Source organism: Eptesicus fuscus, chromosome 5, assembly GCF_027574615.1.
Source record: "Eptesicus fuscus isolate TK198812 chromosome 5, DD_ASM_mEF_20220401, whole genome shotgun sequence".
Classification (NCBI taxonomy): Eukaryota; Metazoa; Chordata; class Mammalia; order Chiroptera; family Vespertilionidae; genus Eptesicus; species Eptesicus fuscus.
Window position 1 is genome coordinate 93,016,940 of NC_072477.1, and position 19,908 is coordinate 93,036,847.

At 47.3% G+C, this 19,908-nt stretch overlaps 1 protein-coding gene across 3 annotated transcripts in view; it reads right to left on the reverse strand.

Annotated features, from left to right (window-relative positions):
• Nucleotides 1-19,908, reverse strand: part of CAMK1D (calcium/calmodulin dependent protein kinase ID) — a 372,235-nt gene that overhangs the window by 14,657 nt on the left and 337,670 nt on the right. For all 3 annotated transcript variants that reach the window (XM_008150426.3, XM_028158913.2, XM_028158912.2), the window contains one exon: nucleotides 12,258-12,333. In XM_008150426.3, coding sequence (XP_008148648.1) covers nucleotides 12,258-12,333 — 76 coding nt within the window. The remainder of the gene's footprint in view (nucleotides 1-12,257; nucleotides 12,334-19,908) is intronic.

The window sequence follows — 19,908 nt, forward strand, 5'->3', positions numbered from 1 at the left end:
AAAGGGCACAGTTTACTCAAGAACCTAAGAACAATGTGCTGCTGCTCTGGCGTAAAACCCGTCCGTGAGTAGTAGAGACGGTGGTGAAACTGACAGCGGGAGGCCAGGGAGGCTGTGCTCCCACACTGAGGTGGACAGCCTATCCTTCAGGTACCAGGGAGCCCCCAAAAGGTATAGACGAAGGAGGTTCCTGGGCAAATGGCTTTGCAGCTGAGGGGAGGGTAGACATGAGGCAGGAAGACACGCAGCTGTACCAAGCCAAGGAAGGATAGGTGTCTGCGGGTGGTGGCAGCTGGATTGGGGGGACAGAAAGATTCCCAAAGGAGTTCAGAGAGAAAACACCAGAGGGCCTGGGGTCTTCCAGTGTGGCAAGTGAAGGCCAGGGTAGTAGGTCTCCAGCAAGGACTGGGGTCGCCATCTCCGTGGCGAGGACACAGGAGGAAGAGAAGGTCCATGAATGGCTCCTCTGTCCCCACGGCTCCAACTCCTCCTTCGCTGGCCCCACTCAGGTAAGAAGCTCTGCGCAGTTGCTGGGTGTGTGTGTGGGGGGAGCCTGACCCTCCCCTGGGGGGCCTGGGGGACAGCCTGAATTAGTTCATGTAGCCACACTGGGTCTTGCCTAGGCTTGGGCTGAAGATTAGGAAAGGCTGGGAAGAGAGGGAGCTGATGGTGCAGATCTGAAGAGAGAAGCAGATATGCCAGGAGGGAAATACCAGCCCAGGGGTGAGGCTGTGAGAGGGGCCAGTGCCCGGGGCTGTACCAGCGTGGGGGGGCTTCTGTTCAGTCCACACAAAGCCATGCAACAAATCCCCTTTCCTTAATGTAACTGGAAAGTATCTGTTCTTTGCAACTAAAGCACCAGCATCCCACAGTGGATCGATGAACAATTCCATTCAAGCTGTGGTGAGCTGGACCAGGTGTGTGTGAGGGCAGCCAGCAGGCAGTGGGGACACACGCCTGAAGCCAGGGGCTTGCTGTGGTCTGGGATGCTAAATTAAAGCCATCATCATGTGCATGCAAGCTGGGCGAGTGGGTAAGATCACTCAGCAAGAATTTATAGACACTGGAGCTGGGACTGATCTTCCACAGGCTCCATCTGGCCCACAGATGTGTTTTGTGCAGCCAGCAGTGACTGAAAACGAATGTGACTCTGAATGCCCATAGGCAGTGCTGATCCAGCCAGTTTACCCCAGTCTCCACAAGTCCCTATTGCTCCCACCCAGCTAGACACATGCACATCCTCTCCCTACCACCGGGCCCTCCATTCTCTAAGTTAGTGCCATGGAGTCGAGGGCCACAAAGGGTGGTCTGCAGGAGGCAACTTTGAGGCGGGGAGGAGGGGCTGCAGCATTGTGTTAGGTGCTGCTGGCTACAAGAGCTGCATGAGAAGTGAGCCCTGCTGTCCTAGGGGCCCAAGACGGGTGTGTGTGTGTGTGATTTCCTCCTTGGCAATTGCTGCAGGAATTTGGGGGAGAGTGAGAAGCCAGAGAGGGATGATCAGGGAAGGCTCCTGGGAGGAGGTGTGACCTGTGCTGTGATTCCCGGCCGGGGCCCATCAGACTCACCTGGGAAGCTGGTAACCCTGAATCCTCCCCAAATTGAGTGTGTCTAAACCTTTAAGAGCAGGGCCCAGGTGCCTTCACTTTTCTTCTCCTTTAAAAAAACACACCAAGCCCTAACCGGTTTGGCTCAGTGGATAGAGCGTCAGCCTGCAGACTGAAGGGTCCCAGGTTCAATTCTAGTCAAGGGCATGTACCTTGGTTGCGGGCACATCCCCAGTGAGGGGTGGGCAGGAGGTGGCTGATCGATGTTTCTCTCTCATTGATGTTTCTAACTCTCTATCCCTCTCCCTTCCTCTCTGTAAAAAAATCAATAAAATATATTAAAAATATTAAAAAATAAAAAAACACACCAAAACAAAAACAAAAAACCTTATATAGGAATTCATGCTCATAGTTAAAGAGGTCAAATATAGAAGAGTATAGGGGAAATTACCTTCCTGATCCACATTCCCACTCCTGCTATTAATTTCCTATGAATGCTTTTCAGAAATTTTCTTGGCATATAAAGCATGGATGTATGCACATGAGGTACAATAATTCAAATTGCCTGGAAGTTTAGCATTGCCTTTATGGCTGTATATGAACAGCTAGTTTGTTTCTTTGCACGTTCCAGAAAGTCCCTAGCAGGGGGAATACGCTTGATTTTTCCCTCTCAAGTATTCACCGAGCATCAGCCACCCCTTCCTGCCTGAGGACCCAGAAGAGAGCACAGGCCTGCCGCAGCCGCCCCACCTCCTGGGCAGGCCCTCAGTCCCCACTGAGCATAGAGGACCACAGCACACCCTCCAGGCAGTCCTCTGGCTGTACCCAGACACTGACCAGGCATCAGCTACGGCCCAGGCCTGGGATCCAGCACTGAATGAGACTCTCATGGTGCTTACATTCTACTTGGAGGGAGGAGGACAATCAGCATGAAGCTTCAAAATAAACAAGAAGGGTGAAAACAGGCAGGAAGGATCATGTGGGGCTGCTCATGGGAAGCCACTGCATTTCATCCTCGGCAGAGCGCTTTCCTTTCCAGACACTGTTCCGGGGCCTGGAGTGCTCCCTTCCTCGCTCCCCGAGCTACCCGTGTGGCCCTTGTTCCGGGAGCCTTTCCTGACCACCCTGGCCTGGTCAGCCACTCCTCCTCTGTGCTTCCCAGCTGCCGGCACCCAGGCGGGTTGATATCTCCAACCACAGTCTCCGCTGTTAGCCGCTGAGCTCCCCGAGGGAGGTGGCAGTGTCTCACTCATGTCTGCCCTCCTGCACTCAGCCCGGGGTGTGCTCAGCAAGGCGAATGAGTCCACAGATGCTTCAGTGTTTCAGAACTGCCACCCCACCCCTGACCCCTCCCCGAACATTTCCCATTCCTCACACTGCACCTCAATCCCATCTCTTTCTTGGGTCCTCTCAAAAAATATAAAAAGAGTTATTCCACAATTATTACATTTATTTTCCCACCTTGATTCTGAGCTCCTGGAAGAAAAATACTATGTCACACACAGTATCTGAACTTCTCATTAGCACTCAATGGTAGTCCATAAATGTTTGTTGACTGACGGTTCTTGGATAAACGGGAAATAGTTACATGAAACATCTATGCATTCATGTGCATGCACACCCACAGCACATACTGCAGTTGACTTAAGAAGTAGGGTTGAGCACCCAGAAATGGGTATTTATTCTGGAGAAGGTACTTCAACTAAACATTATAATTTTTGCAGTGAAGCCTCCTAATTGCCAACAGCATCAGCTATAGGTGACGTCCTTCAAAGCAGATGGAAGGAGCACAGCAAGTCTTCAACACGCCTTCCCTGCGCGCACAGCTGCCCCGTGCCCGGACGGTGCCTCCAGGTGTCCACCTCCCTGCTCTGGAGCCCTCCGGCCTGGACACAACTCACCCTGTACCCGTGTTCCCACCTGAATCCTCAACCAGAAGCTGGCAAGTATATTTGAAGAAGGGCTGTGCATAGCAGGGGGATGAGCAGAGAACCGCAGAATTCTATTCTGGGGTCCGGAAGTCATCATCTGGTCCAACCTGTCCTGTAGGAAACTGGGAGAGTGAGTCCTGGAGAGACAGAGAGATGGACAGGGCGGACCTGGCATCTATGGGCCCACGGCTCTCACAAAGAGCAACAAACGCCACTTTGATCCAGTCCTGCAGATCTTTATTGAACAGCAGCATCACACCGAACGCTGATTACATAGCAGTGAAGACAGCCCTGCCCTTGCTCCTTAGAGTTCAGCGTCCAGCATGTTTGAACAGGACAAGCGGAATGATGGCTTTTCTACAGACTGGTTATGTTGTGCGTGTCCCATAAAAGTTAATGACCATAGCCACCATCTGTGGAGCATTTACTATGTTCCAGGCACTGGGCTACACAACTTACACACATTGTCTCACTGGATGTGTGCTGATGGGTTATTTCAATCTTCCATTTCCACATGAGGAAATGCATGAGAGATTGGGCAACTTGCTCATATCTCAGGGATGGAACAAAAGTTAACTCTCCTCATCCAACACTAGAGCCACATCGTATTAACCTCTAAGCACGACAGCCATACATGCCGCTGCAAAGATGGGGAAACACGCGCTCCCTTCCTGCACCGGCCTCTGCCGCCGGGATGTCGTGTTTGCACAGGGGATACATTTGGAAGCAAAGCCAGAAACAAGGCTGTAGGACCCGCCAAGGAAACAAAGGACCGCTCAGAGTCCCTGAGGTTAGAAAATCAACACCTAAAATCTCCCCTGCCTGCCTTCGGGGATGACAGATGGGAGGAGAAGGGCCAGGACCACTGAGCCCTGTCTGTGGGAAAGAGGGCTGGAGACAAGTGAACCCAAGGCTATACTGAACCAACTTCCCGCAGCCTTAGTTCAGCACTCAGCTCCCACATGGAGCTGCAAGGGAACCCAGAGGATAGGAACCCTCAGTCAGTCTCCTGGGCCTCCGTGGGACTGGGCAGGAGCTCAGACGCACCTCACCGACCCCGTGTAGCTGGGTACCAAGTAATATATGTGAGTGAATTCTCTAAATACCTGCAACGTGCTTATAAAGTGCCAAAACTTATTTTAAATATTTCATATTGAAAGGATTTGAGTGCGACAGTTCACACTGATAATTGAATAACCATCAAAAATGGCAACCCAGAAGCTGCGGTTTGATCTAAGTGGATGGAGGGCCCTGATGGGGAAGTGATTTTTAAGGAGGGTCTGCTCTCTGAGGCTCCAGTGTGCTCCTCAGCCTGGGCTTCAGAGAAAGGACACCACAGATTCAGATCCGGGACCCACAACTGTTGGCGAGCGACCCTGGGAAAACTATCACCCTGCCTTAGACTGCTTCTTCTGGGAACTAAGGAAAGGAGCACCCACCTTATAGAGAGATACTGCAATATATAAACATATGCTGCATAATAATGCATATTATATATAAAACACACAGTGATGCACAGACAGACCGATGGATGGGGACACTTAGAGAGAATAGACACAACACATGAAGTGGCAAATGCCAGCTCCTTCGCCTTATCCATCCCACCAGTGCCATCTAATCCGCTTCGGGGTCCTTCCGCCGAAACATTCTGAGTGGGATACTGCTCCCCATCAGGAAGAAGAACATGACGGGGGAGGAGGAGATGAGCCCTAGGGACTCGGTCCAATCTCCTACATGCTGAACGTGAGAATGAAGCCACACATCTTCAAATCCTATGCAGTCTCAGAATTAACCCTCCCCCCTCGCCCCCCCCACCACACACACACACACACACTGACACACACACACACACACACACACACACACTGAACCATACATCCTGACCTACACTTCTACCTGCTAACGAAGGCGGGAAGAGCGATGCCGCCTCTGGCCATTGTTTTGGGTGCTGTGTCGTGACTGGAGGACAGAATGCACTGGAGACCTGCGTTTAAGCTTTGATCTTTGTGCTCCAACATTTCCAAGTTTGAGCCTAGAAGCCTTCAATTCTAGGACAAGCTGAAGATTTTCTGAGAACTTTTACTCAAAGTCATATTTATGAAGAAAGAGTAATTTTTATGCAATTAGCCCAGGGTACCAGGGCACTGAAATAACAAACCTCTCTATGTATTGCCAACTAGATAAGCCACGAAAAGGCCAGTCCAGGCGTAGAGTCTCAGGAAAATGTTCACAAAATCAATCAGATGTGGGCGCTCCTCCTTTGGAAACTAGAGTCCGATCAATACCCAACAACTCCGGGCAGCACCATTTGCCCTTCCTTCTGGAATTCAAGTGTTTAATGACTGTCTAGGGCCTGTGCTAAGGAACCAGAGTTTGCATCTGACTCTGGATAATATAACAGACTTTTACAAATAATAAAATAGCCGAAACCGGTTTGGCTCAGTGGATAGAGCGTCGGCCTGCGGACTCAAGGGTCCCAGGTTCGATTCCGGTCAAGGGCATGTACCTTGGTTGCGGGCACATCCCCAGTAGGGGGTGTGCAAGAGGCAGCTGATCGATGTTTCTCTCTCATCGATGTTTCTAACTCTCTATCCCTCTCTCTTCCTCTCTGTAAAAAATCAATAAAATATATTTTAAAAAATAATAAAATAAAGCAAAGCCTTTTAAGCTGATAAGTCTCTTGTGTTTAGTTGCAAGGCCCACTTATTGAGCAAAACAGGTTTCAACATGTTACTCAGATTTTTAGACCAGAGGGACCAATGAGACCTGAATCGTTCCAAAAATGTCATCCAATCACGTCAGCAACCTATATGTCTTAGTAGGTGCACTGCAGAGCTTTCTCCTTGCAAACTGGGAAGTGATCAGGGAATGGTTCCCATATGAAAACCATGTGCAGGCGACATGATCTAAGTGCTGCCGATGAACTGCAATGGGTAACTGTCCCGTGCCAGCCCCTGAGATCTGGACAGCGCCTTCAAAGCTGAGAATGAGTAAGCAGATCAAGGAAAGATCTAGAAGAGAAAGGAAAGACTGTTGGAGGAGAAAAGGGAAACACATCCTTTAGAAAGTTTATACACAATTGGAGCTGAAGGCTGGAGCCAGGAAGGGCGTGGAAGAAGACCAAACACTTCCCCAAGTGTGAGAAGCAGCATACCTCCTTGGAGCAAAATAGTTAAAACCAAATTCTGCGCATGGTACAGGGTTGGACTAGACAATACATTGTTCAAACCAGCTGTATAGGACCCATGGCCCCACTTCCAAGTGCATGACTTTTATAATCTTGCACTAGCCTCATGGACAGCACCTCTGGGAAGTCTGGGGGATGACACAGAGGTGTCCGCCTCCTCCTGTGGGTGAGACATGCCTGAAGGAAGTTTGGACAAGACCACTTTCAGCTCTGCTCACGCTACCAGTGGCACAGCGGGCACAGCGGGGAGGAGGAGTGAGGAGAGCTTCCAACCACCAGGAATGCTGTGTCAGGAAAAACAGCAAACTTTCAGCAGCTAAAATTATTCTCACAAGTAATGTATTTCATACCGAAGCCACGAAGGGCGCCCATATCCAGCCTGGAGATGAATAACATGAGCCCTACCTGGTGATTCCGCACTGGGCAGATTTCCAATTCGGCCTGTGCATCTAGACATTGCTTTCTTGGTTGCTGGGCTCTTCCTCTCTCCCTATCTGCCCCACAAGCTTCCTTCCTTTCTTCTCTCCCCTCCCTCCCTCTCCCTGTCTGTCATGATGTGATTGGTAAGCAGTTCGGAGTCTGTGCAGAATAACACCTGCATTTGGGAAATGCTTTGGCACCTCCATCCCATTGACCTTGACCTTCAGTTGTTTTCACTTGTCCCCTGGCTCCATTTACTGTCCCACATGCGCTTCTGAGGATGACCAGAAGGCAAGCCCTTAGAGCATGGCCAGCAAAGTAGATGCCAGAAGGCCATTTAGCTCGGCTCACGTGCTTCTGGTCCACCCTTCCTAAGTTCTTCCACCACCTCCAGCTATTCCTGACTCACTGGTGTGAAGTGGAACTTTCCCCCTTCCCACCTCCATCTCTGCTCACAAATCTAGCTCAGACTCAGTGGTGTGAACTCATGACTTGCTACTGTAGTCCCTGGTGAGCAGGCCCTTCCCCTCTCTGTGCACTTTTTGGGTCTTTTCACTCTCTGTGCACTACTTCCCTCCTGCCTCTGTGTGCTGCCGTACATTCCAGAGGGTACACATTTAAAAAATAATAAGGCCTCTTTTGATCCTTATGTTGGCTCAGTATGGCATCAGTGAATTAACAATCTGATAATTCAGAGAATTCTATTTTCCCCATCACCAAGTTTTAGATATCAAATGTTCAAATTGTATCAAATCTTCCAAGCTATATTTTTAAAATCAGGTTTCAGATGGATTGGTACATCTTTTCTCAAACACAGCAAGCGCGTCATATCCTTACATAATCGGGCCTTGAAGGGTAAGCCATCAATCTCCCTGCACAATGGCTTTGCAAGACAGTCCTTCGAGACTCAGATCACGGTCACCTCTCAGGCAGCCCTCCTCCAAGCCGGGCAGGGTTCACGGCCCTGCCCTGGGAGCTCTCCCAGCCCTTCCCTCCCATCTCAGTGACAGCTAGCAAGACTGGATGTAACTTCTGTGTTTACTGACTGTCGCCTCCAGCAGACAGTAAGCTGCTCCAAGGCCAGGAGGTAATGAATCCATCCTGCAGCTCCATCATATTGCCCGACACATATTAGGCTCAATACATGTCAGTTATGTGAGTGAATGTCAGTCCCCTGCCTTCCCTTCTCCAGGATTAATATTCTGAAGCAGTTAGCTGCTACTGGAGGGCAGCTTCCAGGAGATGATGCTGGGATGAATGCAGGAGAGCAGAGGGGGTGAAATGCTGCCATCCAGCCTGCAGCTGTACCATTCAGAGTATGAAAGTGATGAAGTTGAGATAGCTCCTTCCTGCTTCTCCCTCCAGGCACCCTCTCTAACCCAGGGCCTTTGCAAAGACAAAGTCACACATGTTGGTGGATTTCACCTTCCCTGAAGTCACTGGCAGGAAGTTGCTCCTACCATCATCTAAACCGCAGACTTTCTTTATCTCAGTTGCACAGCTTGTAAAATTCCCTCCATCACCACTGTGCATAGCTTCGCACCCACTTTTTCAAACCAAAGAGTATTTTATGTTAGACTATTTCCAAAGGGGTTATAGGTGAACCAAGCAGTGGAGAGAGGATCACAGGTTGCGAATGAAGCTGAAAGCTGGTCAAGAAGCACTTGTGTCTGAGACTGGCGCTAAGAAAGGCCGTGAGCCACCACAGGGCCCACTCAGTACAGAATGTGGAGGGCGATCAGGCATCTTTCTGAAAACCCTTGGAAAGCAGCCACATGGAAATGCAGTCAGTGAAATCGAATCAGTAAACGTGGAATTATAATGCCTGCTGAAATAAACATGCTGAAGCTAGAATAAGGAAAAGTGGGGTGGTGGCTGGACTTTAGAAAGGAATGGGGTGGGGGCAGGTTAAGAACTGATCAGCTGTGGCCACTCTGATAAGCCAAAAGGAGGAGCTGTGTCGATGGACAGTAATGCCCTTTGGTGAGAAGGGTGACCTGAGACCACTACAGGCCCCTGGAAACTGCTGAGGCATCGACTCCACTGCTCTGATTCCTTGTTCTGAAGGGAAACTTCTGGTTTTAATTTGCTTTCTCACGGAATGTTTCCTATCAGGCAAATTGTGAGGGTGATGACATGCATCTCCAATCACCTCTCAGGACACAAATCTTGTTATGATTTAGTGAACTGACACTCCGGTTGTTTCTTTCAAATCTCTTTTGAGTTTGGCTAGTTTGAATCCATTCACTGGGAGCGTCTAAGCAAAATGAATAAACATCTAATTTAGTTTCTAAACTTCTAAAGCCAAAGTCCAGACCACGGGCCCATGCAGCTGAATGAGGCATGTGTCCCACTTGGCAAAGCTTATGAATATAGTGAGATGGTTGCTGCCTCTGGCAATGCCAGCTAACTATTCTTATTAGTGGTAAACTCCTCATACCGATGGTAGTAACGACCATCATAATACCCAAGCTTGGTTATTTCCCTGGGGCTCGGTCATCACACCACCTTCTCTCCTACTGAACTGGGGTCCTGTCCTCCTCTGGGGACATATCTATACTAATAAAAGAGTAATATGCTAATTAGACTAGGAGACCTTCCGGACGTCCTTCCAGACAAAGCTGGGGGTGTGGCCAGCCTGCAAATAGCCCTCAGCCCCTTGCCCAGGCCGGCTGCGTCCCCCAGCGGGGACCCCAATCCCGATGAGGGTGTGGCCGGCCTGAAAATGGCCCTCAGCCCCTCGCCCAGGCACGCCCTGCCCCCCCACGGGGACCGTCACCCCAATCGGGACATGGCCAGCCTGCAAACCACCCCAGACCCCTCGCTCAGGCCAGCCCCGCCCGCCCAAAGGGACCCCCACCCTGATCCGGGACCCCCTTCAGGGCAGACCAGCCAGCCCCGACCTGTGCACCAGGCCTCTATCTATATTAATAAAAGGGTAATATGCTAATTAGACCAGGAGACCTTCTGGACACCCTTCTGGACAAAGCCATGGTGGCAGGGGCTGAGGCAGAGGCAGTTAGGGGCAATCAGGCCAGGAGGGGAGGGCAGTTGGAGGCGATCAGGCCGGCAAGGGGGGGGCAGCTGGGGGCGAGAAGGCTGGTGGGGGGGCAGTTGGGGGCAAGCAGTCAAGCATGCAGAGTGGTTAGGGTCGATCAGGCAGGTGAGCAGTTAGGAGCCAGCGATCCCAGATTGCGAGAGGGATGACCCAGATTGGAGAGGGTGCAGGCTGGGTTGAAGGACACCCCCCCCCCAATCCCCGTGCATGAATTTCGTTCACCAGGCCACTAGTGTATCTATAAAAAGTCAGCTGTAAATGTGTTAAAGCAATGGTGACTACCTTGGTGAAGACCATCCTTTGTCTCAGAAAATGGACATAGCATGGCGATCAGGCATTCTTAGTTCCACTCTTAACAAAACTAATTATCCTGTGTATACTGGCCAATCACTATTTATGTGACCTAGTTTTAAAAACTGAACAATATAGGAGGCCAGTAAAAAAATAAGGGGCTACCATAGTATTTTTCCTGGAGCTTCTTTTGGGCACACAGGTCTAGGTCACAGCATGGTTAAGTGCCCTCACCACCCATGGCAAGCATACCCTGACCATCCAGCCTGCCCAACACTCTAACGCCTAATCTCCTCAGGACCTTCCTCAGTGTTTGTATCAGCAAAAGTTCGCTGCCTTTCTCCATAGCGCGTTGTATTCCTGAGCATAATTTAGGCAAGTGATCATTAAACTCTCTCCTTGGAGTTGTGAGAAGAAAGCAGCCTGCAAGCAATCACAAAATCGAGTTTGGCCAATGAAATGCTAATCTCATCTTGAGTGGGGACATTTATTTCCTTGGAACTTGTCTTGGCTGAGCCAACGCCATCAGACTGGACACCAGCATGCTCACCAGAGCATTCCCTGAGGATGCCTCACACTCTCAGACCTTTCTCTGATCACAGTCTCCTACTGATCACAGTCTTTCACTGTGTGCAGTGGGCTCTGTCTGCTAGGAAATGTTCCCTTTCTTGGGGACAATGAAGAGAAAGAGTTAATTTTCTATCAATTACAGAAACTAGTTAGCCTAAACCTCACATAAAAGTATGTTTAATAATAAGTGTTGGAAAAAGAAACTGTAACTTAAAAATAACTTCATAGTGGACTTAAGCAAAAACAAAACAAAACAACAACAAAAAAACATATAAAAATAAAAACCAAAATTGATCATCATGAAATAACTGCAACGAGCCTATGACCTCAGACTGCATTTCCTGGAGAGTGGCAATAAGTGAGCTGAGAAGAAATGAGGACTCCAAAGGCTAACTTTTGGTTTCCATCGCATTTTTTCTCATTGTGATTTCTTTTAGGGACACCCTAATATTTTCATAGTGATGTGCATCCCCAGAAAGCCAAGGTGGCACATGAAAGGATGCCCAATGTCAGTAGCTGTAACAGAAATGCAAATTAAAGCCACATGAGGTACTACTTCGCACCTATGAGGATGGCTATTATCAGAAAGTGGAAAACAACAAATGCTGACAAGGATGTGGAGAAATTGGAACACTTGTGCATTGCTGTTGGGGGTGTAACATGGTGGTGCTGCTTTGGGAAACAGTAATTTTTTTCCCCTCAAAAAGTTAAACATAGAATTACCATATGATCCAGCCTTTCACTTCTAGGTATACACCCAAAAGCATTGAAAGCAGTACACCTGTGTTTATAGCAACGTTATGAATGGATAAGCGAAATGTAGTATATACACAAAATGGAATGTTATTCAGCCTCAAAAAAAAGTTCTGACATATGCTACGACATGGATAAACCTTGAGGACATTATTCTAAGTGAAATAAGCTGGACACAAAAGGACAAATAATGTGTGATTCCACTTACAGGAGGAACCTAGAGTAGTCAGATTCCTAGAGGCAGAAAGTAGAAAGGTAGTTGCAAGGGGTGGGGGTGGGGGCGGGGAAATGGGGAGTTATTGTTTCACGAGGACAGAGTTTCAATTTGGGAAGATGAAAACGTTCTGGAGATGGATGGTGGTGATGATTGTACAACAATATGAATATACTTAATACTGCTGAACTGCATTCTTAAACTGGTCAAATAGTAAATTTTGTTTATGTCTATTTTGCCACAATTTAAAAAAGGGAAAAAAGAAGCCAAAGTGGCAAGCAATACTTACAAGATATAGGCAATCACCCCGATGGACCAGCAGTCAACAGCTTTGCTGTAAGGTTTCTGGGCGAGGACCTCGGGAGCTGTGAAACCACAGAGACACAAGCCGGACAAGTTAAAGGTCTGACAATGACACTTTTTAGGTTTGTTTTTTCCTTTTCTGTCTTCTCCTTGGGCTGAACTATATGTGATTCTAAAAGTGAGTAGAGGTATATGACCGGTTCTAACAAGAAAAAAAATGAAGGCATGAGCGTGTGTGTGTGTGTGTGTGTGTGTGTGTGTGTGACTAGAGATTATCAATCAAATGCAATCAAACAACAAATACTTAATAGGTGGGTATTTTATGTGAGTGTTGGGCTAGGCACTACAGTTCAGACCAAATAGAGTCAGAGAAAGGTATGTTCTGTTTAGGGCCTGGGATGTGACCTCCCCTCAAATCAGTTCAACTCAAGGAGGCATTGCTGGCCCCCACATAGGGTCTTTTTAGGTTTTGGAAACCCTGCATTGGGCCTGCTCTTGGTTCATTCTCTAAGATTTTGGATGAGTTATCTGTCAGGATCATCATTTCATTTTCTTGTTAGTGAAACAGGGAAGATGCTATTTCATCACTCTTGCTTGGTTCTAACCCACTGTCCATCAGGAGTCTAAGGTCAGAGTTTCTTCAGTCTGTAGAAAAAATCCTGTGCAGAGAAACTAACAGCGAAATCCTCTTTCATTCTGTTGAAGATAAATCTTCCTGAGCATGAATAGGGAAGTAGACAAGCTACTGTGGAGTGTTTCTAGTTACGATGGCAAGGAATGCCATCCACAGGTAATCTCCAAATCTAATTTCAGGTTTCAGCCCCAATTCCTTCAGACTTCCGATCAGACTATCGGACTTACTTTGCACTTTCCCCACACCTCCTGCTCCAGGCTCAGTGGCACAGCCCAGTGCTGGAGACCCACCCAGTGTCTGGCACCTTCAGTGTCTGCTATACCTATCTGTGCAGAGTAAGTAAATACAAGAAAAGACAGTAACTCTTCACAAGCAAACTCTTCTTTTTATCTAATTGAGGTGTCTCCAGCATAGACTTTCCAGAAAAATTAAGAGGGTAGAAGAACCAAAATTGCTATAGCTTACAAGGCACTCATTCTGGGCTGAACTGTGTGTGCTATGGAATTGTCCTTGGCGGGAACAACTTAATTATCATTACCATCATGATCCCCACGTTACAGGTGAGGGCACAGAGGGACTGAGAGGTCAGCACTTTCCAAAGCATCCAGCAGGAAAGCAGGCAACACACCTCCTTCCTCTCAGAGGGCCCTGCCCTGACTAAGTGCCTGCCATGACAGGCCTCATGCTAGTCATTCATAAACATTTCCTACTGCGAGCCTGTCAGCAGCTCTAACAATTACTCTTATCTGCCCCTGACAGAGAGAAAAAAGGAGCCTCAGAGAAGTTCATTTTCTGATGCTACACAGCAGCTATGAACCAGTCAGTCTCACCCTGTCCTGGTTCTTTCCGCTTGGATGCACTGATTGCTAAGGTCAGAGTTTCTTCAGTCTGTAGGAAAAATCCTGTGCAGAGAAACTAACAGCAAAATCCCCTTTCATCCTGTTGAAGATAAATCTTCCTGAGCATGAATAGGGAAGTAGACAAGCTACTGTGGAGTGTTTCTAGTTATGATGGCAAGGAATGCAATCCACAGGTAATCCCCAAATCTAATTTCAGGTTTCAGCCCCAATTCCTTCAGACTTCCGATCAGACTATTTGCTTTTAACAAGAACAAAATAAACAAAGGTGTACGTTCTTTCCTTGCAATGTTCACCCTGAACACAGAGGCAAGAGGAGAGATGAGACTGTAAAGAAAGGAAGCTCACAAACTGGAGCAGTGGCCCTCAGATAACTGGGAGCTGGCTGCATCATGACTTCCTTTTCCCTGTAACTGTTCAGAGCATATTTCTCAGACACTTCTATTGTAGCGGCTGACAAAAGGGAGCCAATCCCCCATTAAATGTCTTGCTGATTTAGGAGGTTTGCTCTCTCTGAGCTGATTCTGGTCTGAGTGGCCACACGGGCACAGATGGTGGGAGGTGACTAGATCTCTGCAAGGGGCACATGTCTGAGCCTCCGCGGCCTTCCCTGTGGCCTGATAAAAAGTTCAAAGGAGTCAGAGAAGGCTCACGGGGCAACGTCGGACCCACCTCCACCTCCTGGCAGAGCTGATGGCAGGTGTCATGAGACAGAGCCAAGCTGACGTCTGCAGGGCACTTTAGGGAGAAGGAGGGCCAGCCTGGCCCAGACACCCACAGAACAGATGTCAGAGCGCAGAGGCACGAGGAAGTGTGCACAAGATTTCAAGCACAGACTCACGCCATGTACCAGGTGCCGCAGGCGACAGGAAGGTGGACAAGGAATGTGGAGAAGGAAGCTGTCAGCACCTGGGACAGCTGATCCCATAGTTAATGAGCAAAGACTGGGCCCACCCCCTGAGCCACGACGTGCAGAGGGGAAAAGAGACTTGGCCCCTGCAAAGCAGGTCTCACTCCAAGGAGGAGCTAATGCTGTGTTCTCTCCAGTGGTCCTTTTTCACAATTCCCAGCGCTGTGGAGGTGGGAGGGACGATTCTTTAAAAGAACATCCTCCTTCTCGTCTTCCTTCTTGCTGCCATCATCGGTTAGAAAGAGGAAAGAACTGGCCACCATCTATTGTTCAGAAACTCAAAGAACAAAGGCCATGGTTTCCTTCCAGAAGCCCGCACGTCCAGGGGGCACACAGCAAGCATTTCACCTACACTTCGGCAGATTCACCCTTTCAAAGAGCTGTGCGAGGCACTGCACAGACCTGAAAAGAAAGTAGCCGATTTTTATGCAACTTGGACCTTGAATGTCACTTGAGATGTTAAGATTCTTGAAGCCGCAGATGACACATACTTTCAAAATATGGGACTTCGTTTAAATGTTAAAGTTTATAATATCAGATATGTGGTTTTTTTAAAAAAGATTTCTGGATCTTTCTCAGATTCTTCCATTATGGCAACTGACAAAAGGGGCCACTGACAAAATGATGCCAGGGTCAGTACATGGGTGTTAGGGGGGGAGTTCTACATTATTAACAAATATCAGGTCACATATTGGGGGTGGAAGTCTGTGTGCATGTGCCAAACTTCTTGTTCTTTTTAGTGTTGTGCTTTATCTGGATTATGTCAACAATAAACTAGAAATATTTTTTAACTAAGTAGAGGCAAGTGAACCATTTGCCTTCTGGTGAGGTCTTAATTGCACTGGAAATGCAGAGAGTCAAGCAGGAAGTATACTATGATGAAAAAAAAAGACAAAGCCAATTGCTTTGGAAATATTATTTTCGCCAACTTAAAATGTTTTAAAAATTGCATCACAGCACACATACAAATGGTATTAAGTATAATTTTACTTGTGTTTCCTGGAACCAAATTTTCTTTGGGACATTGTTTGAACAAGCTTACCTATGTCACTTTAAGTAGCTACTTTTCATCTCATAGTAATTCTTTAAAAATTTTTTTCAGGCAACATTCAAATCCTTCGACAATCTGATATGGTGACCAAGTCATAAGGAACTCCTGAGCGGAGCCAGGCTGTTTTCTCTCCCGCTCTGTGTTCTGTAGTTGGTTCCGTTATTTCCCCAGGTGTATAATTCACCAGGTGTTGGCCCATCTCCTACCGTTTTCTTGATCCCTTTTCAGAGCATGTCCCACTGGGCGAGTCCACTTCTCACTCTGATCTTTTTAGATCAGATCTGATCTTTAGTTTCCACTTTAAGAACCAGCTAAACTCCCTTATATTGTGTCATCCATCTTATACCATTGGCAGGATTTCTGCTGTAATTCTCAAAAGTCATAGTGTCCAATTTATAAACTTTCAGAATGCTTCCAGGCCTAGGAGGCCCAGAACACAGCCCATCCGGAGCCTTTAAAGTGATAAGGGTTCTCTGAGCCCCGCCACGTTTCCTACTCAATACACACACCTCTGCCCCAACGCTGCCTGCAGGTGCCGCAGAACTTCTTAATCAAGGAGAAACAATTTTCTCTTCTAATTGTACCCAGCAGGATTCCTGTGTAGTGGGAGGTTGGCAATGACTCTCAACACCCCCACACCTTCTAATAGAGGGAGGCTTTTAATTTCAATAACTTAATTGGAGCTATGGACAAAGAGAGTAGTCATTAAAAGGCAATGTGGCTGGTTTGCATTGCCCTCAGCCCCCAGGCAGAGCAGGAAAGGGCTTGGGCTCCTGGAACCTCCATGGCAGAAGGAAAAGACACTTGTAGAGAGAGAACACAGAGATTCCTTGAGTGCATTTCAATGCCCAATCCCTGGGGGCTGTCAGTGTCTGTCCATCAAAGGAAGTAGAGAGACCCACCCACCACGAGGTGTTGAAAAGGACACATGCAAAATAGGTAACAGTCCAACCTTCTTTTTTTTCTTTTTCTGTTAATCCTCACCCAAGGATATTTTTCCATTGATTTTTAGGGAGAGTGGAAGAGAGAGGGAAAGACAGAGAGAAACATCGATGTGAGAGAGACACATTGATTGGTTGCCTCCTGCACGAGCCCTGACCAGGGCCCGGCTAGGGGGGGAGCCTACAACCGAGGTACGTGCCCTTGACCCTTCGGTCTGCAGTCCAACGCTCTATCCACTGAGCCAAACAGGCTACGGCAGGTCCAACCTTCTGATTACCCCTTAAGCTTGGTCAAAGCCAGCCTTTTAAAGGAGTAGAAAGTAGCGCTGAGGTGGAGGCAGCTCTACCTGGATGATATATGTTGGGCAGGGCAGTTGGGTTCCCAGGTCCACTTAGCAAAATCCTATAATACCCTAGCCTTCTTGTTAGCTCCTACTGTACCTTATGCATCCATTCACTACTGTGTAAACCTCATTGTGATTGTTCAACAAACGGTTATTCAACTGAACCCAACCTACTCAATACACACACCACTATTTCTATAAGAAAACATTTTCCAAACTCCATACACGTGATTTACAAATACACTTAGCTGCCTCAAATATTTTTAGTGAGAAGGTACAGAAAAAAAAAAATAAGAGAGAGGGTAACAAATTAATTTTGGAATTCAACTGTCTATTGGGAAGTGCCTGTATTAGGTTTAAGATCAATCACTAAATACCTGTCCTTAAGCAAATTATTTCTGACATGAATTTGGGGATTAAAGAGACAGAATTAGCCCCAGTGCTCTGTGTGCAGATACGTTTGACATTCATGCTGCTCTACATAAAACCTTTCAACAGGATCTCAGAATTTCTAGCTTTATGGTTAAAGGGCAGAAAAGATACCTTGTTAAATGATCTCTTAAAACCTCCTTCCTGGTCAAATCTCAGGAGCCATTAATTCAGTTTTCTTGGCTATTCCTGATAGGAACAGCATACCATTGGCTTGTTTTGTTTACACCAGAAAATAGTAGTTAATCTCCACGGAAACCATGCAGCCTCAGAAAAGCATCCACGGAGCGGAAGCTACCCATGGACAGAGGTGGCCTTTCTCAGCCCCAGGCTTAACTCACACTCTTCAGGGAAACAGCAGGTTTAAAATAGAAAATAATGGCATTTACTGTGTGAGACTCACCACCTACCTACAGAGGGAAATTCTACTTGATAGGAAACGTTTTCTGTAAACCAAGCTGTACTATCCTGATTTAGAGCAAGGATTCCTGGTAAAGGGAAAGATATCAGCGATAGCAAAAGGAAAATTAAAAATTTCAGAAAACTTTCATCTTGTTTTTTAAAACAATTAAATCACCCATTTTCCTTTCTGAATGAGAGGAAATGGCTTAACTAAGTCGAATTGGAAAGGAGGAGAGTGGCTATCTTGGAGGGGTGAAGGTGGGGCCACAATAATCCACCCACCGGCTCTGATAGAGGAGAAGGGGACATTTCCCTGCCTCTCAAGGCAGGCTGAAGAGCAGTTTCTGCTGAGAGACAAGGAGATTGAGATCCCACCCTGCTACCAAGCTCAGAAGCTCATGTTCAAGGCAATTTGTTCTCCTTTATGGATGTTTGAGTACCACTCCTCTCAGTACTTCAAAGATAACCACTTCCAGTGGGCAAGGGACAGAGACACAATTTCCAGGGTGGCAGGAGCAGCCCTCCGTGCCAGAAAGTGAAACCGCTGGCCAGGAACAATGGCACCCGAGGTGATGTTTCTATACCTACACCATCATTTAAAGGGTTGGGTCCCATGTCAGGCAATGGGATTATGGGGTGAAGAAGGCAGACCTGACCCCTGCATCCATGGCACTGCTGTCTGGGCACGCAGTGCAGACACAAGTCGCAGGAGTAATCCAGCCTCCGCTGCTTCCTGAGGACAGTGATCAGGCAGAGACAGCGAGACAGATAAGATCATGGCAAGTTCGACAGGTGTGATTGATATTTAAGCTTAACTCACTCTAAATAAAACTCTGAAAATACTAAACTTACTCTAAATAAAATTCTGAAGATATCCAAGGAAATAATATATTACCTCCAACAGTCAAATGATGGAGACAGTACAAATGGAAAGAATGGGAAAGATGCGGGGGAGGGGGGGAGAGGAGAGCACATTGCTGTGGCTAGTGGAGCTGTGAAAATATGCCTCATGTATTCTAATAATAAAGTAGCAGGTGTAAAGATGAAGCCGTAGGAGGGATATAAAAGATCATCGCAGAATTAAATGAGAGGTAAAGATGTGAAATTTAGGTTACTTCCACTTAAAAGAACGTCAGTTGCCTGGATTTAAGAAGTTTTAAACAGGCACGTTGCCTTTTCAGTGAAGGAAACCTAGGATCCACCACTTCCTGTATATGTGACTTGGCCAAGTCATTTAATCTCTCTAAACCTCCAGTTTGCTCATCTGTAAAATGGAACATTAATAAAGCCCAACTTTTAAACTTATTGTGTGGCTTACAGGAAATAATAAGCACATAACAAGTTATAGACATAGTTAACGGCAGTTATTATGTAAGGAAGAAAAGTTGGTAAAACCATAGGAGCAAAAGCAGAACTCAGGTTTCATTATTGTCCAGAAATAAGGATGGACAGGTAGATCCTTGATATCATTTGTTTTTTCTCCCCACTTGATTCTAACTCAACATATTGAAATGATTCATAAATTAAGATTTTTCACCCTTTTGATTAAAGCCTTCAGAAGTCAGGACTGAGCCCGGCCCACGTGGGATGGAAGGGCAGGGCGTGAGAACTTGAATCTGAGTTGGAAGGACCCTTAGAACCCCCTACGCATGCCTCCCCTCCAGCTGGTCCTTTTGTTCATTTAGTTATTGATCCTTCTGCTCACTTAGTCACCCACCTGTCTACACAGTCCTTACTCTATCCAGGCACCATTCTAGACACTGCAGCCCAGGAATTGCCTGCTCCTCATGCTGACAGACAGTGCTTTCAGACAATGCTTTGGAAACAGGACAATCTGTCGCAATATTAGAGATTCCTGTGATGGCCGTGGAACTCTGGCTTGCCATGGCACCTTTATGGATCTGCATTTATTGAGGCAAGAGGGAGACTATTCCTTCCATATTTTCTCTCTGGGGCCCGCTGTCCCCTCCTTTCCCCAGCCCCCACCCCACACTCTCTTACTTCCAGGCCAGGTGTCATCAAGACTACCTTCTCCATCACCCTGAGTCCCCTCCCATCCTTTCAGTAGC